We start from the raw sequence: 23900 nt of genomic DNA on the forward strand, positions 1-23900 counted from the left end.
TTTTTAGTAGCTCCAGCATATCTTTATGTGCTGCTTTTTCCAGAACAATATCACTTAATGATCTTGTCTTTTCCTGCAGGCCGTAATGCATACAATGCAATAACAAGCCCTATAAAGACTTGGACATTGTAAAATTGTGTTATCAGGGGTTTGGCTGGCTGTCTTTGCCGTACTTGTAGTCTTTTATATTTTGTCAGTTTTTGTATCTTTGAAACATAAGATTACACAGTGTACTGTTTTTATTTATTTTTAGTTTTTTTTGTGAAGTAACAGGATTATTTGCTTCCAGGTAAAAGCCCTACCAGGTATGGGGACTACTATTGATGTCATCCTTATTAATGGTTGCTTGAAAGAAGGAGAAACCATCATTGTTCCTGGAGTGGAAGGGCCTATTGTCACTCAGATTAGGGGTCTACTACTGCCTCCACCACTGAAGGAGCTACGTGTTAAAGTAAGCTTATAAACTTCCCATTGTAAAGAAATGTACCATGTGCATTTGTATATCCCAGTCAGAGTGAGCTGTCTGACAATAAGAAGAGCTTTAATTTTCAGAGTTCTGAGCGTTGGTGGCAGCCATATGCTCTAGCATTTTGAACTGAGTAAATATCAGTGCTGTTTTTTCCAGTCGTTTCTGTAATTCGTGGAGCTCTTTGCTTCTGACAGTAGAGTTGCTGAAAAAACACAAAAATTCACTCTCAAGTCTTGTTGGAATTCATTCACCCCTTGTTCTGTACATATCTAGCCGTATCACTGGCACAGAGTGCAAGTTGTTGGAACTGTGCGGTGCATTCCTTTTAATTCTTCAGTGGCTCCTTTGTGGCAACCTATTTATACCAGCAGCACTAACTGCACAAACTGGTTGTAGTTTGCTCATTGTGCTTTGCATAGCTTGAAATAATTTCTGCCTTTCCATCCACAAATTTCCTTCAGAAACCTCAGAAGTTCAGCAAGTTTGAATTAGTCATTTCATTCTGTGCAAAAGAAGATGTAGTTTTTAGGTACGGTAGCTCTTTAACCTCTTCTTTACCTTGGTTGTGAGTGGCTTCAATAGCACATACCGTAGTTTGTAGTATTTTCTGCTTCTTCCTTGCTTTTACGTGCTGCATTATGTGTAGTAGTATTTGAGTGCCTAATTCATGTGGATACTATAAACACCAACTGAACAAACATCAAACTGAACAACTGCTTTCTCTGCATTTTTAATTTTGTATGCGCATCATTAAACTTTTTTTTTTTTTCGGGTATTTTCATTGTCAAGGTTCACATGCTTTTTTAATTTGTGTGTGTTTTTTTTTTCCAAATATCAGTCCATTTTGGCTGAATTGAATATACTGTAATAAATGTAATCAATCCATTCTTTACTTTTCATAATGAAACTGCCAATGAGTATCTTATTATCACAACACAACAAATTAGTGCATATGCATAGTATAGTTACTGGGAAAATGTAGTCAAATTGTGGGTAAATGATGAGTGATAATGAGTAGCTGCTATTTGTGAGTATCATGATAGCACAGATTAACGTAAGGAAAACATTTAGCATGTTCATTCAATCTGAATTGCAGAGTGGAACACAGAAATTAATTAATGATTATCGTTGGTCAAGTCAAATGGGGAAAGATGAAACAAAATTACACTTATATAGTTCTTTTTCTCACTACTCAAAGGTAGCGCATTAGAGACCTGGGATGATTTAGAACTAAAATGGATACGACTGTGATGGGCAATTAGCTAGGACGTCAGGTGACACCCTACTTGTTTTGAAAGATCCTCAGGGATCTTTTATGATCACAGGGAGTCAGGACATCGGTTTAAATGTCATCCAAAGAGTGACACCAATTTTACAGCTCAGTGTCCCTGTCACTGCATTGGAGCTTTGTGATCAACACATAGACCACAGGATAAGTGCCCCCTGGTGGCCTCATCACATCTCTTCCAGTAGAAATTAAGTTTTTTCTTGATGGTCTCCCACTGAAGTATTGGTCAGGCCCAGACATAACTAGCTTCAGGTGGCTTTCCTGTTCTGAAGCGGATGTGGTATGGCTGTTGACCAAAAAACTTAAAGCAAATTTACTAAATAGTCCCAACACTTCAGATTTCCTGAAGGATTTGAATTTTTTTTTGCAAAATGACAGGTTCTCAGTGTATGTGTGCTTACTTTTTGATTACATTTATATACATTTCCAACACAGAGCTTGAGTTTGCTGCTATAATTGACATAGCACAGATGTCCTACCATTGTTCTGCTTTTCAGATGTGACAAACAATAAAATTTTATTATTATCCTTAAAGCATGATAACAGCTTAAAAGATACAAAAATAAAAATTGTATCACAACAAAGATGTTAAACATGTTTAGAAATGGGGCGAGAGATCAGTAAATATGTATGGAAAATTCTCATATTACTAAAATTGAATGTGCAGGAATAGCGAAAGTGAGCAGGATACCCTCAGTCCTGCTTTGAAATTCAAATTTTGACTTTTAAAATCTGTTTTAAACCAATAGTTGTAAATGTTTCTTAACTCTGGTTAGAGCTGGTTTCACATAGCCCTTTGCTTTGATTTGTATTGAAACAAGTTGTGAGCACCAGGAAGTATAAATCTCAAAGCAAAGAATGTCGTGATATTCATCTTTCATTTTCCTTTTGTGTTGCTCGTGTGTGTTGTTGTGGAGAAGTAGATGGTTTAAGCTGTGTCTCATTTTGTGAATACACTTTTTAAATTAAACAAATGACCTCAATGGACACTGAGTTTCTGGTATCCTTCGTAAAGTAGCCAAGTTTTAAAAGAATGTCACCAAATCTACTATTTAAAAGTTTTCAAATATCTAAGTTATAGTTATTGTTGAGTCATTCTTGGCAGTGTTCTATTGCAGAATCAGTATGAGAAGCACAAAGAAGTATCCACGGCTCAAGGAGTTAAGATTCTTGGAAAGGACCTGGAGAAGACTCTAGCAGGCCTTCCCCTGCTGGTAGCTTATAAAGAGGATGAAATTCCTGTATTAAAGGTAGGTTATTTTTCTGAAATTCTCTTTGAATTAAATGTCACACTTCATGTCCATTTCAGTATTTCTGTATAAAATAAAAATTTCCTATATCTGTGAGTATATGTCTCGTGCCTTCATAAGCAGAACATGCAGGCAGCTGTCATAAGTCTGGGTTATCAAACCTCCAAGTCAAAATTTATGCAATGTATCATGTACAAAGTCAGTAGGTTTTTTACGCTACTCAGTTTTCCCGATGTTCAGTGTACAAAGTTGCAAATTCTCTTACATATTTAGTTCTTAAAAGTAACTCCATGTTAAAGGAAAATAGTTTAATCCACAGCTGTCTAAAAACTGTATCTACATTATAAAGGCCAGCCCTGACACAGACAGACGTAGGACACAGGTTCAAAGTATACAGGTCTTTTATTTTCTTTTTCCCCCTTGTGGAAACATCTTCCCCGTTCCCACAAGCACAACAACATAGTCCCACCAAAACACAATTCTTTTCTCTTCTCTTTCTTCCCACCTCCCAACTCTGGCTCTCGGAGTAGTGGCTGCCGACTCTTTTTATAAGGCACCCGGAAGTGTTCCAGGTCCTTGATTGCTCGTTTCCGGCTGCACTTCCGGGTGTGGCGGAAGAACCGCCCTCACAGGGTCAGGAGCCACTGGACCCCTGGACGCCAACAGGGGGTATCCGAGGCACTACTGCCCTCCGGGGGGCTGCCATCTAGCGTCCCGGGGGAGGTATTGTGCAGCCCATGCCTGTTCCCCTGGACCATATGTAGAAGAGGCGTCCTGGCCGAGCATGGGCCCCGGCCGTCCGCCACAACATCTGCTTCTCAAAAACTACACCCACGTACCGAAATGGAACATGATAAGCAGTAATTATTTTCTTTTTTTGTGGTCCAAACTAAAAAACACAAAAAGCAATGTACACAGAACAGATCCCTCAAAACTCTCACTGTTCCCATCAATTGTTAGTGATTCCTCATCCATTGACATCACCAAGGGCTCTAGCCATTTGTCCACACCTAACTTTCATTCACATCTGTTTTTCACTACCTAGGCATGAACCCAATCTGCATTACTATTACTTTCACCTTATCCCTGCTAAGTTTCTATAGAAGACTCTCAACCACGCCATTACCTGCTCCAAATGCTTGATTGACACTCAGTGTAGTTTAAAAGTAGACACATTTTCCAGTCCTCAAGTATTTCCCCTTCACAGGGAATCATTTTCTACAGATCTGTCAACTACTCATCTGCAGAACTTTCTGTTGCCTTCAGCATTTCCAACGCCACTTCACTTGGCCACGCTGCTTTACCTGTGTTCATCTTCATCAGTGCTTTGGTGACCTTCTCTTAAACAAATGTACAGCTTGGTCTGTTTACTCGGCCATTTGTCCTCCTGATTGAACAGTTTCTTCATATGCTACTTACAGGTTCCCTTAATCCCATTACCATGAATCACAATGTTCCCTTCAGCATTTTTCAAGCAGTTTACACCTCCCTCATCCTGTCTTTTGCCATCTACTTTATAATCCTGAACTCCCCATATTTTAGCTTCTTGTGCCCTTCTTTCGGCCTTTCTATCATTTGGACTTGTCTGTTTGGATCACGCAATCACCCTCTACTTTTGTGATCACAAAGCGTTTCAGACTGCCCTGTCAATGTTGAACTTTGTATATTGTATGTCACCCAGAGCAAGCTTATAAGTGAAAGTCCTTAAATAGTCTTGCTGGCTGGTGTTCTTCATTTACGTACCTTTTAAGGGTGGAAAGATTTACTTTACTTAAATGAGTAACTACTTGTGACATGAGTCAAAAGAAAAGACATACTTCAGAACATCAGGGACATGGACTAGAATTTACTGAAAACGTACTGATCAAGAATATTACAAAACAGAAAATGCAACGTGCTTGTAGTCAGTTCTATATTAATGGACATTCAGGAGATCTAAAATAAATCTTATGTGCTACATTTACAGAATTAAAACGGTCCCAAAATAATACTGTGAATAAAATGTTGCCTTATCTATACTAATAAAAGGCAAAGCCCTCACTGACTCACTCACTCACTCATCACTAATTCTCACTCATCACTAATTCTCCAACTTCCCGTGTAGGTAGAAGACTGAAATTTGGCAGGCTCATTACTTACAGCTTACTTACAAAAGTTAAGCAGGTTTCATTTAGAAATTCTACGCGTAATGGTCATAACGGTCGACAACGTCCGCCATGTTGAACTTTCTTATTTATGGCCCCATCTTCACGAAATGTGGTAGGCGGCTTCCCTGCACTAACCGAAACCAATGTACGTACTTATTTTGGTGGTATGATGCCACTGTCAGCCACCATATTGAACTTTCCAGCAGTCTTTGTTACTTATGGACCCATCTTCAAGAAATTTGGTACGCGGGTTCCCAACGCTAACTGAATCCTACTTACGTACATATATACGTCCATAGCCTGCAGCTCGGTCACCGTGTGAGGCGGTGTTGGGTCCCCCATCCCAATACCTCCCACGTTGTTGGCTGCCTGCCTATATAAGGCCGTCCGTTGCTCCAGTCTCTATATTCCCTTCCTTGCTTCGCCACGGAATTCACGTCTCCCTGCTGAGAACTACAGCCTTTTTATTTAATCCACGGCTTCTCTGCGGTTTTATTGTTCATTTATTACGATTATAGTTATTGTGTAGGTATTTTAGACTTACTTTACATTGTTCAGGTACCCATTTCCTTTATCGTTCCAACCGTACCCCCATTAACATGTCTATCGAGGTGATCACCATTGATCACAAAGAACTGTCACTTACCGAGTGGTTTCCATGCCCGGAGATGGCACCTGCCTTTTCCATTCTGTTTGTTACATATTGCACGGCCATATCAGGCTCACTCTTAATATCCGGAGGAATATTGTGTCTTATGTATTGAATGACTGGAACAGGTTCAAGGTGTGGACTGATGACGGTACAGTAGATAATTATACTACACAGGAGCACTATAAGAGTGAAATGCTTAAGCCCTTCACCTATGGTTCTGCATGTGAGTTGATGGCTGCCACTGAATTGTTCGGTTGTTGCTTTCAAGTGTACCGAAATGGCCAAATATTTTACACCTTTTGACAACCACCAATGCCTCTTAAACATCTTAGATTCGCAGGTGATGATTTGAGTAGTGGACACCTTGATGTTTATGAATGTTTAAACTCTCAAAAGCTGAAACAAACCATGAAACTCAAACCAATTATGACAGCAGCAATCCAAGCTGTGAGATTTGAAACAAGATTACTTTTCACATGGTACTTTTCGCATGGCCAACTGTACGTTGCATGCTCAAGAGTAAGCTCAGCGCACAGCTTGGTCATATTACAACCGGAGGGCCGAACTGACAACGTGGTATACAAAGAGATCCTTAACAAATAATTATTGGTATATTTTCTCTCAGTTTAAAAAGGTTTAATTTTCTTCTTAATAAAAATTTTAAGGCAGTACTTCGCCGCTGCGAAGTGCGGGTATTTTGCTAGTAATTGATATTTAAATGTGTAAGTTTTTTGTTTCTTATTAAAAGTTCCAAGGGATTTACTTTAGACAAAATTCATCATGTAGTACACTTTCTAATTCAAAAATATTTTTGCTTAGAAGGAAGTCAATTCTACATACAAATGTCATGAAGGAAATGAACTAACCTTTGATTCAGACCTTCTTTTAAGTTAAAATTAGCAGACCTTATAGGCACCAGGCTAGAAGTCGCTAGTTCATTTGCATTAAAAAGGTTGACCGCACATGTTGATGGAGGAGTTCCCATATCACTGATAAATAATTTGCCAATGAAATTAAGTTTTTTTTTTTCTTTTTTTTTTACTTTAGGATGAACTGATTAGAGAGCTGAAACAAACTCTCAGTTCCATTAAGCTTGAAGAAAAAGGAGTGTATGTCCAGGCATCTACTCTTGGTTCCTTAGAAGCTCTGCTTGAATTTCTGCGGACTTCAAAAGTGCCCGTAAGTTTTCCTGTCTTTAAAATTAAAAAAAAAAAAAAGAAAAAATATTTTGAAATTTTTTGCAACCATATCATCAAAGGTACTATGCATTTCATCACATAAATGTGAACATATCATAGATTTTATTTTCCACAAGGTTTTCTATGACCTGGGGTGAATAGTAGGATTTTTATTCTTATAGGTAGCATGTCCACCATTACCCAGGAGGCACTTGTATTGTAGTTGGTTCTCTGATCTTGTGTTGAGCTTTTGTTTCAGCCATGTTTGTGAGTGATCCAGCGCTCTGTCTGTGACTTGGTGCCCCTTCATCCATTCTTTTGTACCATCCTCATCTGTGCCTATAAAATATTTTTCAATCAATAACTGAATAACCCCTTTTGTAATAAATAAAAAAAAATGTTTATTCATAACATAAGAGTAAGTGAAGACAGATGTGTTTAGTTACATATAGATTCATGACAAAGGAATAACTTTAAACATAAATGTAAGTTAGCTTACTTTTTCCTCTCTTTTTCTCCCACAAAGAGACACAGACTTATGAATGATATGTTTCTTCCTAAATTTTTCATACAAGTAACTGTTTCACTGTATCAAAACAAATAAACCCTGTAATTCTTAATGAACCTGCCCAAGGTAATATTTTTTATTTGTTTATTATTGTGAAGTTTGAAACTTATCAGTAACTTTTAATGGGTTCATCTGCTCGTGCCCTGGAAGATTAACCCACTCACACACACAGCTACAAACATACATACATATAATCCTAGCAAAGTCTTGAGTGATACCGATTACCAGTCACTCCACAATATTCTGCATAAGATTCTTTATATAGGATTCAGTTTTACCAGCTCTAACAATATGGATGTCATCGCAACAAATCTAAACGTGAAACTGTTTTAGTTACATGCCACTTACTAACCAAACTATGTCTCTCTTTTACTGCAGTTCTAATTATTGAGGAGAGACCAAAATATCCTTGATAAACCCTGTGAATTAGAAAGTACTTGCCTAACTCACACTTGGTACCGTTTTATTATTTCAATTACTAAAGGCATAATATAGAAAATATAAAAGCAATCTGGTATTAACAAATAACAATACCAAATAGATGAAAATGTAATAAAAATGAAACAGATAGCAAAGTCTGGATATAAATAGTCTTAGAATAAGTTTAATGAAAATCATAAATGTCAAGGAGTTAATGTTGCGCTGGGTGTCTTTTGGCTTAGCGATTTGGTGTTCTTCATCAGTTACGTTGTCTGATGTCCAGATCAAATGGTCTCATATCTCATGATGTCGCTCCGTGTGTTGTACCTATATCATTGTCTTCTCTTCCTGTTTTTGGTCCATCAGACAAGCCATATTGATGTTAAAATGCGCACATGGGGTTTTGGGACGTGTGACATTGCATACATTTGATTGGCTATCTTGTCCTCTTGATGAACGACTCTAATTAAAGTGTTTGATCTTTTAAGTACCTCTGTACTCCTTCCTTTCTCAAGTTGTAAACTAATTTGTAGCCCTACTGCGTCCATCTGTTGCAGGACATAAATTAATTAAAACAGGTTCTATGACATCTGTACTTCTTTCCTAATGCCGGGTTATAAACTACCGTGTATCTTCTAGTAGTGGCTGGCTTCTTATTGACGCCCGTTTCCAATAAACGCTGGGTTTGAAGAGAAGTCGCGACAAATAGACGCCAGTCTCTAATAGTAGCCGGTCTGTAGTAAGCGCCTTTTTCGTACGCTAATCCTCTTTTCGTACCACCTGGGCTACTGCCCTCATCATACGGTAAGTACCTTTTCGTGTCAAAAATGTTTTGTCGCCGGATGCTATCGAGGAAGGGAGAAAGTCAAAAAGAAATTTCTTTGTGTACATTTTGCCCTTTCGTCTCCACGTTAATCATAACCCCACAGGGAGGGCAGAGGTGGCGGCAAGAACATGAAAATGCAATCTTCGACACGTTAATCCTCTCCTTTGACCAGGGAAGAAGGGGCTGTATTGTGGCCGGACAGTCAGTACATGATCACGTGAAAAACTCTGCGCTCTCTTCCTCGGTGACCTGTTAACCTTTACCTCCACTGACACTTTTGCCTTCGGAAGGGTTGTGCGGGTGTCTGTTCGTGTCACTGTGTTCTTGTGGCCCGTGTTTGTAGTGTGAGCGATGGGAATGAAATGGTCATTTGATTTAGCATTCAAACTCCGTGCGGTAACATACGGAAAAGAACATTCAGGCGAAGAAGCTGCACGACATTTTGGGGTGGATCCAAAACGTATCCGAGAATGGCGCAAGCAGATAACTTATATTGAGAAAATGGCGGCAGAAAAAGGTGCCGGAAGTAAACGAATGTCTGGTGGAAGAGCTAAGAAAGTGAGCGAAGAACTGGTGTTAACATGGATTATTGAACAAAGACTGAAAGGTGCGCGTGTCTCCAGGAAAATGGTCCGCACGAAAGCGAAAAGGATTTTTGATACGGAGATTGATGATGCTTCAAAAGGAAAAGAAACGTTCGTAGCCAGTGCTGACTGGCTTGACAAATTTATGAAACGCCATCATTTATCGCTCCGCCGGAAGACATCGCTGACGCAGAATGATCCAGAACAAGTTATTGACAAGCTTGTCTCTTTTGTGATGTGGGTTGCCAATCAGCGAACTGCAGATGGAGTTAAGGATGGCGAAATCATTGGAATGGACGAGACATCTGCTTGGTTCGACATGCCTGGTTCCACAACAGTCGAACCAACAGGCAATAGGAGTGTTACATTAAAAACTTCTGGTAACGAGAAATCTCATTTCACTGTCACATTGGCAGCGAAAGCAGATGGCACAAAATTGAAGCCATTTATTGTATTTCGGGGCACAAAGCGAGAAGTGGCAAGCCTACAGGATGTCGAAGAAGCTGTGGTAGCGACCTCAACAAACAGATGGATGAATCAGGAATTAAATTTAATGTGGTTGCAGAAAGTTTGCGGTGTTTTCTGTTTCCGAAAGAGACTTCTTGTCTGGGATGCTTACTGCTGTCACATCAGTGAGGAAACAAAACAAGAGCTGAAGAAATGTCAACGGCAGTTATCCCTGGTGGTTGCACCAAGTACGTCCAGCCTACTGATGTTGTTTGGAACAAGCCCCTCAAAGACAAGCTTCGAGAGTTGTATGATAATTGGATGGCAGGGGAAGAAGATAAGGGGTTTACAGCTGGCGGAAATTTGAAAGCGCCGGCACTATGTTTGATAGTAACGTGGATAATATCAGCTTGGCAAGAAATCACCCCAGAAATGATAAGAAAATCCTTCAAGGATTGTGGAATCATCAATGCATGCGATGGATCTGAGGACCATCTTATCCACTGCTTTAAGGAGGGCCATTCATGCCATGCTGGGAGTGCAAAACTGATTACTACGCGATAACAAGCAATGGGAGGGAGTACCTGCATTGCCATCACAAGAAGAGAAAGATGAAGAAGAACTCGCAAATAACGAAGCTATCATTACCTGTTCAGACGACGAGTAGATGGTAAGTACTGTACTTTATTGTATCTTATCCAGTCTCATGTCGTAATGTATACAGTACGTATATGCGTGAGTTTGGAGCTTATTGCATTTCCTTATGTTCTGCAGGGGACTTGTCGGGCTGATGAGCACTTTCGTGTGAAAATTGGGACTGGTGCAGGCCAGTGCTGGTGGCATCATTGGCAAGAAAGTTGACGTCTACCGTACCTGTTTTTCATGCTTACGGTAGTACCGTATACTGCTTTAATAAGATCGTACTGCTGTACTGATAATTTCATTAAATCCTGAAATGTTCATCCGGTTTTGTTGCCTACATTTTGTGACCGTAAATACGGTACCATACCGTATTTTACTGCCAAATTAACCCCGTTTACCCATCACCATTCCATCTGCGAGGCGAATAATAGCTGGTCTCCAACAACCGCCGGTCTCTTTTAAACACCAGGCCGTCCGAATAATTTTTTGAATAAACGCCGGGGCTACTATTGGAAGATATACGGTAATTGGAAAAGAAACTGACTGGAGTAAATACATAAATAGTACATTAGAAAAGGATGTTTGCAATGCCTGTTATTAAAGTCATGAAAATTCAGTTCATCTTGGTTTATTTGAGCAAAATAATACAAATTTATATAAAGAGTTTGCAGTTGAAAAATGGAAGATTTTTCCATATCAGTACAATTTGGAACTGGCTTTTAAATGCACTTGTCAGATTTCTGTTTTTTTTAGCTTTTTGGACGGATAAAACCTTCTGTAGTTTGTTTTTCAATCTCAAAATATTTTTCATAATGTTAAAGTCAAAAGTATAAACAGAACATTTTAATTAGGATCCTGTTGTCTCTCAAAAGCTGCAATGGCGCTTTGTTCCTGCAGTGATTTCTCTTCTCGTATTAAGTAGGCCAGAGAGGCCTTCAGTGGTTTGATAATCTATGATGATATTGTGCTGAATATTTAGTCTTTTACAAAGCTACTAATAAAAATTATTCTTGCCAAACTTGGTAAAAAATTGGTAATGCCTTCATTAGAATGAAATTTCCATTTTTGGTGCTATGCATTTGTTGTTATAGTTTTATTAAATATATGTAAAAGTATATAGTATGGGGTAGGTGTGAAATATTGAAATGCATGGGTGATACGGCACTTACATTCAGTCATTTCATGTCAGAGTGGGTGTTTGGAAGCTCTGCTGACCACTGATTTACAATTTTGACTTCTCTCCATGTGAGACAGTCCTTCAAAAGCAAGGGATCTAGATTTGAACTATTTAGAGAAGAACTTTTTGAGCCAATTACTGAGGTGAGTTTTCTCCTTAGCCTCCAGGAATGGTTGTGAAGAACTTTTTCAAAGGTGCCTTTTCCACTACTTGGTCACTTCTGAGAGAACTGGAGACTAGAGCTGGTGAAAGCCATTTAGTTAATTAGAGCTGCAGTGTCATTAGAGCCTTGATACTAAGAAACGCCAGTGTTAAGACTGGGAGACTGAAAGTGGAAGGTTATCAAGCATAGTGGCTAGTGGTAATACTTTTTGGAAGAGACGGCTTCCTGGGTAAGCCAAGAACAAATCGCATGGATTTGAGAAAGTGGACCTTTTAAAATCTGCAAGAGGATTTGGTGTTTGAGCAATGAATTAATAGAAAATAACAGATGAGGTAATAAAAATGACACAGATAAGAAAGTGAAGAATTTTCTTTCAGAAGAGACGGTAAATGTTTGAGGTACGGTACATCTGGCACATTTAAAGGGAAACTCTCAATGATCAGTCACTTATTGGTACCCGCAGTAGAAACGGTCAGATTTGTAGTGGTGATGCCATCGTCTATTTACCATAATAAAGTATTTCTCTCCCTGTGCCAGTTTAATGGGCATTTTCTTATTATTTTTACAGTATGCTGGGATCAACATTGGACCAGTTCACAAGAAGGATGTCATGAAGGCTTCAACAATGTTAGAGCATGATTGCCAGTAGGTTTCTTTATTTTTCTCTTTTCATTTTCTTTATTTGATGCTTACTTAAATGGTTTCTAGATTACATTCAACTGAGTTGAAACTTGCTACTTTCTGCTTTGCCATCAGGTCAGGCTGAAATTTTAATTTTTTTCAATGCTGTTTTTTTACATATGAGCGGTCATTTTTTTTTTTTTGTTCTTTTTTTTTTTTATGAAGTTTCATTTAGTTTTCTTCATAGTTTTTTCCTTTCTTTTTAAGTAGAATGACTAACACGGTGGTTGTGTTTAGCAATATAATAATGTAAAGGAACCCTTAAAAGGAGAACTGTGGGGGAATTCCAGTTTGTTGATAAAGAGAATGGCTGTACCCAGAGGTTTATTTTCTGTAGTCTTACACATTTGCTCCTATGGACAGTGAAGATGACACATTTTCCTAAACACTAAACTCTAATTCAGTTTAGACATTAACAAGCACTGCTCCTTTGGACGTTTTAGTTTTCAGCCTGTGAATAATACTTGGACTACTTAGTGGTCCCATATTTAATTTAACCTTCAGGTAGTTACTTGTCTCTAGTCACAAGTCACTTTGGGAGAGGAAGCAGTGATCAATGAAGAGTATTGTACCCTTTAAAATGATAATATTTATTGAATGAAAGCAAAGAAAAATGATATTAACTGCCAACATTGTTGTATGGTGCTGACTGTGACTGTTCCTTAGTGTCCATTCTAACACTTGGCTGTTTTCTTATTCACAGAGTTGTCTAGTGTGCCATCTCCATTGTTATTTTCATATTTGTCATTTGTTAATGGTAAATTGAGAAGTTACTTGATGCCCTTTATTGAATGTATTATTGAATATTTCAGGTATGCAGTTATTCTTGCTTTTGATGTGAAGATTGAACGAGACTCACAAGAACTCGCTGACAGCTTAGGTGTTCGAATCTTCAGTGCAGAAATCATCTACCACTTGTTTGATGCCTTCACAAAATACAGAGAAGACTACAAGAAGCAGAAACAGGAAGAATTTAAGTAAGTAAGAAAGTCAACCTGAAACAAAATGTTTTAAGATTTAAGGCATGAAACAAATGTGTAGAGATGTTCCTATTTGGCCATTCACCTAAAGATTATGCGTGTCGTTTAAAATCACGTCTGTGTTCATCAGTTAATTCTGTGTTGTTCTGACATCTCACAGTTTAGGTGCTGTTGTTCCTTGTTACTACTTTATTTCAAGATTGTGCGAGCCTTCTGGTTCCCTCAGAGACCGTTACAGATATAAGAACATTTATAAATGTAGGACATTTTTATAAAAATGCAAAAGTACACAGATGGAAAACTCTTACATTCCCTGCTTGAAAGAAATTAAATATTTCCCAGCCCATGCTAGGACAACTCTACAAAGCCAGAAGTGAACGTGTTCTCACATATTCCGTTGTTGTCGTCTGTGTTCCACTCTGTTCTGTTAAATTCTGTTGTGTTGTGAGATCTGCTGAGAAAATAAAATGGCTGTGTCTTTCCATTGGTTGTTGACTGGCATACATCTAATGTCACTTAGCATGTCAAAAGGAGAGCCACTGACTCATCTCATCCAGGTCATTGCTGCATGTGTTCCAAAAACTCCTCTCTGGTGAACACTTTAGGCCAATTAAACTAAAAGCGAAAACTAATAGGCAGCTCAGCAGCTTCTTTCTTTGGGCCAAAGCCCTCACAAACCAGTAATGTAGCCTGATTCAGCGCTTATTTATTTGGGTGGTGTTTTGCATACGCGTGTTTGTGATTATGTGTACTCACTACACACACACACTTTCATTTGCAGATCTCCGTTATAAATGCACTATTCTGCAGCTGTTTATAATGTATGTTGTTTAGCATACTGTATGTGATGTTGTGTTAGAAGTACCAAGTTCAGTCCTTGTACATGAAGTACTGGGTGACAGAGGCGATTCTGAGACTAGAGGCTCACTAATCTCTGCTCCTCTGCTGTTAGAAATCCCTCAATATGGTCCTCATTCTGGTCACCTTATCACAGAACCAGTTTGTTTTTTCATCCTTCCTTTCTCCTCCAAATACTTTTCATTCTGAATGCCTCAAGTGAATTCACTTTCAGGCTCTCCAAGCTAAAGGAGTTTTGGTAAATCCCAGGTAAGCAATTTGCACACATTATTTTCAAGTTCAGTTCTGTTGTCCATCTTGTAGAAACCTTTGGAAATTCCCAAGTTTGGCTTTCAACCTTTAGTGTAGACATCATGTGAGTAAAGGTGATGTTGCCTCACGTTAGGGTTACAAAGCCTACAAAACTGTTTACACCCTGGACATGTTTGCTCCATTAAGGTTCAAAAATAACAAAAGTTGAAAATTCCTTTTATTCATAATATTAAAGTTCACTTTTTTCATTTCAGGCACATTGCAGTATTTCCATGCAAGCTTCGGATTATTCCACAGTGTATTTTTAACTCCAGAGACCCAATTGTCATGGGAGTGCATGTTGAGGGTGGAGTCCTTCGACTTGGCACCCCATTATGTGTGCCAACTAAAGGGGTAAGCTACTGCTAAAATAATTTAAGACCATGTAAAGACACTTGCTGTTCGGCACATATTCTGTGTTTCAGCACAATGGGAACAGTTTTAAGTTTTGTTTGAAGTAATTATTAAAATTGAACTTTTTATTTGTGTTTTACATATTATTAGCTCACATAGCAGACCACAACAAAGATGTTTAATATTTTTTTCCAATTTGAATTTCACATTATTGTTTTAAGAATTTAGTTTAGTAACTCTTGTAATACATTTAGTGTAGAGTATGCCACAGGAGAGGACAAAAGGCTAATTAGGTTTTCAAAGTTAACAAAATATATGCACATTTATGGGGCCAAATATTTGGCTGCTTTCAAAATGTACAGTGTAGGTTATCCCTCTCAGACTCCGGCTCATACAATATACAGTTAGGTCCATAAATATTTGGACAGAGACAACTTTTTTCTAATTTTGGTTCTGTACATTACCACAATGAATTTTAAATGAAACAACTCAGATGCAGTTGAAGTGCAGACTTTCAGCTTTAATTCAGTGGGGTGAACAAAACGATTACATAAAAATGTGAGGCAACTAAAGCATTTTTAACACAATCCCTTCATTTCAGGGGCTCAAAAGTAATTGGACAAATTGAATAACTTGAAATAAAATGTTCATTTCTAAAACTTAGTTGAAAACCCTTTGCTGCCAATGACAGCCTGAAGTCTTGAACTCCTGGACATCACGAGATGCTGGGTTTCCTGCTTTTTAATGCTCTGCCATGCCTTTACTGCAGCGGCTTTCAGTTGCTGTTTATTTGTGGGCCTTTCTGTCCGAAGTTTAGTCTTCAACAAGTGAAATGCCTGCTCAATTGGGTTAAGATCAGGTGACTGACTTGGCCATTCAAGAATTTTCCACTTCTTTGCTTTAATAAACTCCTGGGTTGCTTTGGCTGTATGTTTTGGGTCATTGTCCATCTGTATCATGAAACGCCACACAATCAATTTGACTGCATTTAGCTGGATTTGAGCAGACAGTATGTCTCTGAACACCTCAGAATTCATTTGGCTGCTTCTGTCCTGTGTCACATCATCAATAAACACTAGTGTCCCAGTGCCACTGGCAGCCATGCACACCTAAGCCATCACACTGCCTCCACCGTGTTTTACAGATGATGTGCTATGCTTTGGATAATGAGCCTTCTCCATACTTTTTTCTTGCCATCATTCTGGTAGAGGTTGATTTTGGTTTCATCTGTCCAAAGAATGTTTTTCCAGAACTTTGCTGGCTTTTTTAGATGTTCTTTAGCAAAGTCCAATCTAGCCTTTCTGTTCTTGAGGCCTACTAGTGGCTTGCACCTTGCAGTGCACCCTCTGTATTATGGTAGACTTGGATATCGATACGCCTACCGCCTGGAGAGTCTTGTTCACTTTGTTGGCTGTTTCTCTTCACCATGGAAATGATTCTGTGATCATCCACCACTGTTGTCTTCCGTGGATGTCCAGGTCTTTTTGCGTTGCTGAGTTCACCAGTGCTTGCTTTCTTTCTCAGGATGTACCAAACTGTAGATTTTACTACTCGTAATATTGTAACAATTTCTCGTATGGGTTTTATCTGTTTTTGCAGCTTCTTTCACCTGCATGGAGAGCTCCTTTGACCGCATGTTGTCTGTTCACAGCAAAATCTTCCACATGCAAGCACCACACCTCAAATCAACTCCAGGCCTTTCATCTGCTTAACAGATAATGACATAACGACGGACTTGAACACACCTGCCCATGAAATAGCCTTTGAGTCAATTGTCCAATTACTTTTGAGCCCCTGAAATGAAGGGATTGTGTTAAAAAATACTTTAGTTGCCTCAAATTTTTATGCAATCTTTTTGTTCAGCCCACTGAATTAAAGATGAAAGTCTGCACTTCAACTGCATCTGAGATGTTTCATTTAAAATTCATTGTGGTAATGTACAGAACCAAAATTAGAAACAAGGTGTGTCTGTCCAAATATTTATGGACCTAACTGTAAAGTCACTGTATTTTGACTCCAAATACACAGCCTGGATTTTCCAAAGCTTTTAAAAGCGCATGCCTGTTCTAATGAAGCGCTTGTTTCCTCGCCTGTGATATGTGCACCCAGCAGCAGCAGCAGCGACCTCGAGTCCTGTGGTCATTTCATAATTTCAAGCACTTGAAGCCATACGTATGTTTCCATCCAGCTGACAGTGCAGTGTTTGTGATTTTGAGTTCCTACTCCCTTGAAATTAAACATTCTGATGAGCCATTTTACAATATGTGATTTGCTCAGAGCAGATTTCAGCCATTATCTGCACAGTGAGAGTGCACAAGGCTCTGCTAGCAGCTTTTACGTAGCTCAGTTAACTAATGGATAGCTTTCACATAAGGGAGGAATTGTTCCCATTTGAAGCGTAGTAACATTATGGTGTGGAGTGCAAATACATCTGTGCACTCTGAACTGTTTCAGTTGTCATAAGACAGTTTGTTACTGTTGAGCACCTAAATGGGTAAAGCTAGCTGTCATATTGTGGACCTGCTGCTCTGTAATTCTGCCCGTGTTTGCTAAATGCACTTACCTACATTGTTGTAGGCAAAAACACGTCAACTTAAAAGATTCATGTGATTGGGATAAGCCAGATCTAGTGAATTACTTTCTTTTTTTTTTTTTTTAAAGAGAAATATAGTTGTATATTAAGCGTTTTCAATAATTTCTACATCTGAATTCTTATATTTATTTTTTTGTTTCAGTGTCAAATGTTTTTCATGGCAGCAAAGAAAAAAGATAGACAGGAGGCCACAGACGTTCATAGTCATGTAAAAAAACGAAATCACTGCCCTCCGGTGTTTGCCCACAAGGACATAAAAGGAGCCAGTGATTAAATATGCAAACCCACCCCGACCGCATCAGCACTTGTCATTCACGCACATACAGTATCCACACTTGCTCACGTAAAACCAATTCAATACGCCAGACCCTTTAAACACAACTCTTTGAGATAAAAAAGAAACGTACAAACTCTCCACAGTGTAGTCACTTTGCCTGCATTGCTGCCGTGCATATTGGAGACATTTCTCAACACTTGCTAGCTTGTGATGCCCTGTTCAATGTAAAAAGTGTGAGTGAACTGACCCTGGCCACTAGAAGAAATGAAAAAAAAAACGCAGTTATTAAAAAAGAAATAAAAATAAACAAAACACAAAATATGTGCTGGTACATTGGAGCGCCGTAAGTTGGTGTTTTGTTTAAAGAGATTGCAATGCACTTTTACGCTGAAGCTGGATGAAGCAACGAAGCAGCACGTGTTTATGGTGGAGCATATGATATTATTAACCTTAATTTTCCAAAAGCAGGAAACTAGTCATCACATTACAAAAGATAAGCCAACTGTACACGCTGACGCACACAATCCTTGAGTGCACAAAGCGACAGCAAATGGAACAACTTTATCAGAGTTGCACGATGTTAAACATGGCGTCCCATAAGCCTCAGGCCTAGGATGCTGCTCTTTTATTCTCTGCAGTGGATTTAAACGTTACAGTTGTAGATTAACTGGCACCTTAGAATCTACTAAGTTATTTTGGATGGTCCCTGGCAAATTAGGTTAAACAAACCTTTTGTACAAATGCTAAGAAATATGACATTGAATGACCGGGACATGCAGCAAGTTACAAGTTAATGACTCGGAGTTATGACTGCTGAATAGTCAATGCTGAGGGCAGATGTGGGAAGAAAACTTTGAAGTGGACAGGAGCAGTGAACGTGAGCAGGCCAGATGAGCTGTCCTTCTGGCAACCCGCTTTGTATTCTTGTACCTGATTTTGCTTTTTTTTTTTTTTTTTAAAGAATTTATCATTCAAATATATGAAAGAAGTGGTCTCCGAGTCCCCCTAACCATCTTTTTCTACCATTTACAGTTTGTCGACATTGGAATTGTTACGGGTATTGAAAATAACCACAAGCCTATAGATGTTGCAAAGAAGGGCATGGAGATCTGTGTTAAAATTGAACCCATTCCTGGTGAATCTCCAAAAATGTATGGCCGGCACTTTGAAGCGACAGACCTCCTAGTTAGTAAGGTAAAAGCGCTTAAACCAAGTTCTTCATTCTTTAATTGTATAAAACAATTCCATCTTCATTCAGGTACTGTTGTACACTTTGTTTTATGTGAAGTGAGAATTCAAAAAGCACAAAGCACGCAGTGATGAGATGTTATCATATATGCGCTCCTCAGCCTCTTTATTAGGCACATCTTGCTATTACACCTTTTGCCTTCAGAAATGCCGTAATTCTTCATGGCATAGATTCAGCAAGGTGCTTGAAACGTTTTGGTCCGTACTGACATGATAGCATCAAGCAGTTGTGCAGGTTTGTTGGCTACACATCCATGATGTGAATCTCCTGTTCCACCACATCCCCAAGGTGCTCTGTTGGATTGAGATCTGGCAGCTGGAGGCCATTTCAGTACAGTGAACTCATTGGCATGTTCAAGAAACCAGTTGGAGATGATTTGAGCTTCGATACATACCACATTTTCCTGCTGGAAGTAGGCATCAGATGATGGGTACACTGTGGTCATAAAAGGATGGACATTGTCAGCGACACTATTTAGGTAGGCTGTGGCTTTTAAACAATGCCCAGTTGGTGCTAAGGGGCCCAAAGTATGCCAAGAAAACATCCCACACACCATTACACAATCCCCACCACGCTTTCATGTTGTTGACACCATATTCTGAGCCCACCATAGCAGAAATCGAGACTTGTCACCAGACAATGTTTTTCCAGTCTCCTGTTGCCCAATTTTGGTGAGCCTGTGTGAATTGTAGCCTCAATTGCCTGTTCTTTGCTGACAGGAGTGGCACCTGATGTGGTCTCCTGCTGCTGCAGCCCATCTGCTTCAAGGTTTGACATGTTGTGCACTCAGAGATGCTTCTCTGCACGCCTCGGTTGTAACGAGTGGTTATTTGAGTTACTGTTGCCTTTCTGTCATCTCTAAGCAGTCAGGCCATTCTCCTCTGGCATTAATAAGGTGTTTTCACCCAGAGAAGAGCCGCTCACTGTGTGTTTTTCCTTTTACGGACCATTCTCTTTAAACCCTAGAGATGTTTATGCATGAAAATCCCAGTAGATCAGCAGGTTCTGAAATACTCAGACCAGCCCGTCCTGCATCCACAACCATGCCATGTTCAGAGTCACTTAAATCAGTTTGAACTTCAGCAGGTCATCATGACAATGTCTACATGCCTACTGTAAATGCATTGATTGGCTGATTAGATATTTGCACTAACAAGCAGTTGAACTGGTGTACCTAATCAAGTGCCCGGTAAGTGTACGTGCTTCCACCTTACTTGTATTTAATGTAATATTAATAAAAGCCGTACATTTTAAGCCATTCACAACCCAACATTATTGCTGCAAGGCCCAATTGTTACCCACTCTGTTGATTTTATGTAGGGCACTTTCACACAGATGCCATTCCTCACTCAGCACACCGTTGGTGCCATTTGGACCAGTGTGCTTGTTGTTTGGCTCAGCTATTACTGTTTCAGCCTTACCTTCGTTACCCCAGTTAAGAAAAATGGAACAGGGCCGGCCACCTTCTGTGTCTTAACTGGTACTTGGGTGCAGACTTCAGCCCTGTGATGGCATGACGCCCTGTACCCTCCCTAGTGCTGGACGTTTGGGCCAGCAGCTTGTAATCTGTGGTATCTTTCCATTTCAGATCAGCCGACAGTCCATCGATGCCCTAAAGGACTGGTTTAGAGATGAGATGCAGAAATCTGACTGGCAGCTTATAATGGAGCTGAAGAAGACATTTGAAATTATTTAAATGGGACTTGTCAGTGACAGAGTGTTACAGTCATCGCAGCAGAAAGCTGATGTCAGAATCCTGTGGGAGCTCAGAGCGCACAGTCGACGGAAATGTTTTCTGTGAGAAACCAGATTATTTCCACTGTTTTGGCAGTGATCTGTTTTACAAGTACATACGATTCCAATGTGCCTGTTTTTTTTTCTCGCCCCTCTCTTGCTTTTTCTAAAATGGCTGCTGTTTTAAGGTGCCCTACCCATCCTTCGGATTGTGGATTAAGAAATCTAAAAACTGTGCTGATTTTAATTGTTTGAAACGCCATAGTGTTTTTTTGAAATGGTTAAGTTTCCGATATGCACAGTTACTACTCTTCAGTTAGCTGTTTCTTAAGGGGAAATTGTAAAACCACTTTGTCCAGCACCGGGAATTGTTTTTTTCTTTCAAGAAAACAGATTGTCCAAATTTTGGCTGTTTTGAATTGCACAGCCAGAGCTGTTTATTTATAAATGGAACAAACTCCTCACTTCAGCAGCATTTTATCTTTTGTACAGTACTAACAAGATGGACCACTCCAGCCTGTACACCTTCATGACGGTCAATAAAAAGAGAAGAAAATCGTGATTCATAATGTGCATATATAGGAAAGATGACTGGAAACATTCAAACATCAGACTACTTTGTCGTAAAGTTTATTTTAAAGCAGATTAAATAAAAGATTGATTTCTTTATCTTTGCAGTGTCATTTTCTGTGTTTAGGGCCATCAGGATGCATAGTATCTGTCATTTTCATTTTTCACATACGTGTTTCTTTCACAAACTGCCATTGTTCGTTTCCAGCTTACATTGAGCGGAACTGAATTTCATCGTTTGGGCTCTGGAGTAGCTCAGAGAGTCCTCTCGTAATCCCTTCTCTTTCTGTTCTGTTATTGAAAGGAGTTTTCCGATTTCATACGCCCTCTTTTATCTCAGTCTAGAGAGAAGTGAAGCGAAGGGCCAGACCACCCCTCCAAGACACCCCTGCAGTCTGTGCGTAGCTTCAGAGTTTTCACAAAAATAATACTCGGCCTCCTCGTGTTTTCATGAGCAAGTAAATGTTCTCCCAGGTAACCATCCTGAAAAATGATTTCTTGGGTTGTGTGTGTCATATATACATTTTTAAAATGCTCGCCTCATCTGTCTTTTTACAGCTCTACCCTCAAGTTCTGAGAGCTCCTTGTTTCTTCTTTGATATCTCCTCCTTATCATAAGTAAGCCTTGTGTGTGTCCTGCAGAGCACTTGAGGATACCAACTGTTATTAATATTTCAGAAGTGGGTTCAGAAAATGGATTTGTAGTATGCGCACAATGCTTTTTTTGGGATTTTAGAACACCTCTGCATTTGGAGGTTGGCCATTACAATACGGAGATGTCTGTTAACTGAATAAAAAAAAATCTTGCTTTTTTGTTTCAGGCTGTCAAACCCAAGAAGTGAAAGCTGCAGCGATGATTAAGATTTCATTTTCGACAATACACCTTGACATGACCTGTGACAAAGTTCTCTGTGTATCTGATCCTAACAGGCGTACTGGGGAACCTCCCTAAAGTGACGCACGGCTTGTCGTTGTTCTTACTGTTAGCTGCTAACATACATGACTTGCAAAAAAAAAAAAAGGTTCACGGGATAAACTTGAGAGCTTAGCAAGATGATTCAAAATGAACAGCTTCAGAGTTTTGCTCAGTAAGTGACGCAGCACTAGAGGCCTGATAACACACACACACACACACACACACACACACACACAAAAACAAGGTTTCATGCCATTCATGAATTAACTTGCCAAGGATGAAATGGTTTTGAGAGGCTTCTTCTCAGGGTTCTTTCCCAGCTTGTGCTTTATGCTGCCAGGATAGTCAGCGTATCGTACTGCTTATTGGCACTTTGTGTTCGTTTATATGGCAGATATCTGCATATCATTATCGCACTTGTCTACGTGTTCTTTTCTGTTATTCCCCCATTGTGCTTTTGTGATAAATCAACATGTTGACCTCTTTTGAAAGCAGTGGCTCAAATCAGATTTCTTTCCCCTCCAGTAGCTGCCTGATGCTTTGTGTGTTTGTTTTTGTGTCTGACGGCTTCATCGCTGCATTACATAAAGAGTTACGCTTAAGAGCTTTAACTGCACATTAGTAGTAAGACTCTGCACAAAGGTTTATGTTTATACTGTATGTGAATATTGGTTGATGGTGTGTGTTTTATGGGAAGTCCACCTGTATGTCTGTGATGACCCCAAACGGTAAGTGCTGTCTTTTAAATCAAACTGAATTTGATTGTTCCAGTCAGCCAGCCAGAAGTTTAAAACAATAAAACCGTCCCATGACGTTTAGAAGGCACAAATGCTCTTCTAAGTGACTGGATGGAAAGCTTGAACTCTCCTAATTGGTGTAATTTGGCCATTTTTCTTCATTTGCCTGAACCCTTGTACTGTGTTTCATTTCTGTATTTGATGAAACTCTATTGTCGTATTTTTTACATCTCCGACCTTTTCTTTGCCTGTTTACTGTTGCCTTCCCACCATCACCATTGCTTTTCTTTACAGATGGCCTCGTATGTTTGGACACTTCATAGAGTTAGTTGAATCTGGAAATCACCTGAACCTGAATGTTCCTTACCCTCTGTTACTGGCGTCTGATAATCGCAGTCTGTTTCAGTGGGAAGAGTGGCGGAAATGCAGAAAACACGGCTAAAAAGATCTCGATAATTTCACACGACGAAGGGAATGTGTTGCATTTGTGCCTTTCTAAACAGGGGCCTTCCTCTGTGACCACCGAGATTCAAGTTAGTGAGTGTTGATTTAGTGGCTTTTCACCTTTCAAGGAACTACAAAAGATAGACGTTCTTCAGTGTTTTAGAATAGAATTGTTCACTAGAAGACGTTTTCAGATTTGATGTTTATTATTCTAATTCTAACTGAGAGAATCAGCTTAACCCATTTTTCCTGTCTTCCCTTAACACACTGATCCGTTATTCTCCTTGCAGACTTCTAGATTCATGAACTGCTAGCAGCAATGACCTGATTGTCATTTTCCTGGTGTGTGTTGGCCAGTCTTGTTAAACATCGAGACACTCTGTTAGAATTTTGTACAGCTATTGA

The 23900-nt window shown here is 39.4% G+C and overlaps 1 protein-coding gene across 2 annotated transcripts in view; it reads left to right on the plus strand.

Annotated features, from left to right (window-relative positions):
- Positions 1-21497, plus strand: part of eif5b (eukaryotic translation initiation factor 5B) — an 83837-nt gene extending 62340 nt beyond the window's left edge. For both annotated transcript variants that reach the window (XM_039743934.1, XM_039743935.1), the window contains 8 exons: positions 290-451; positions 2876-3007; positions 6854-6985; positions 12380-12456; positions 13305-13469; positions 14837-14975; positions 18878-19039; positions 20683-21497. In XM_039743934.1, the coding sequence (XP_039599868.1) occupies positions 290-451; positions 2876-3007; positions 6854-6985; positions 12380-12456; positions 13305-13469; positions 14837-14975; positions 18878-19039; positions 20683-20790 (1077 nt within the window). In that variant the 3' untranslated portion in view covers positions 20791-21497. The remainder of the gene's footprint in view (positions 1-289; positions 452-2875; positions 3008-6853; positions 6986-12379; positions 12457-13304; positions 13470-14836; positions 14976-18877; positions 19040-20682) is intronic.
- The last annotated feature ends 2403 nt before the right edge of the window (positions 21498-23900 follow it).

The sequence above is a fragment of the Polypterus senegalus genome, chromosome 2 (genome assembly GCF_016835505.1).
Source record: "Polypterus senegalus isolate Bchr_013 chromosome 2, ASM1683550v1, whole genome shotgun sequence".
Lineage (NCBI taxonomy): Eukaryota > Metazoa > Chordata > Cladistia > Polypteriformes > Polypteridae > Polypterus > Polypterus senegalus.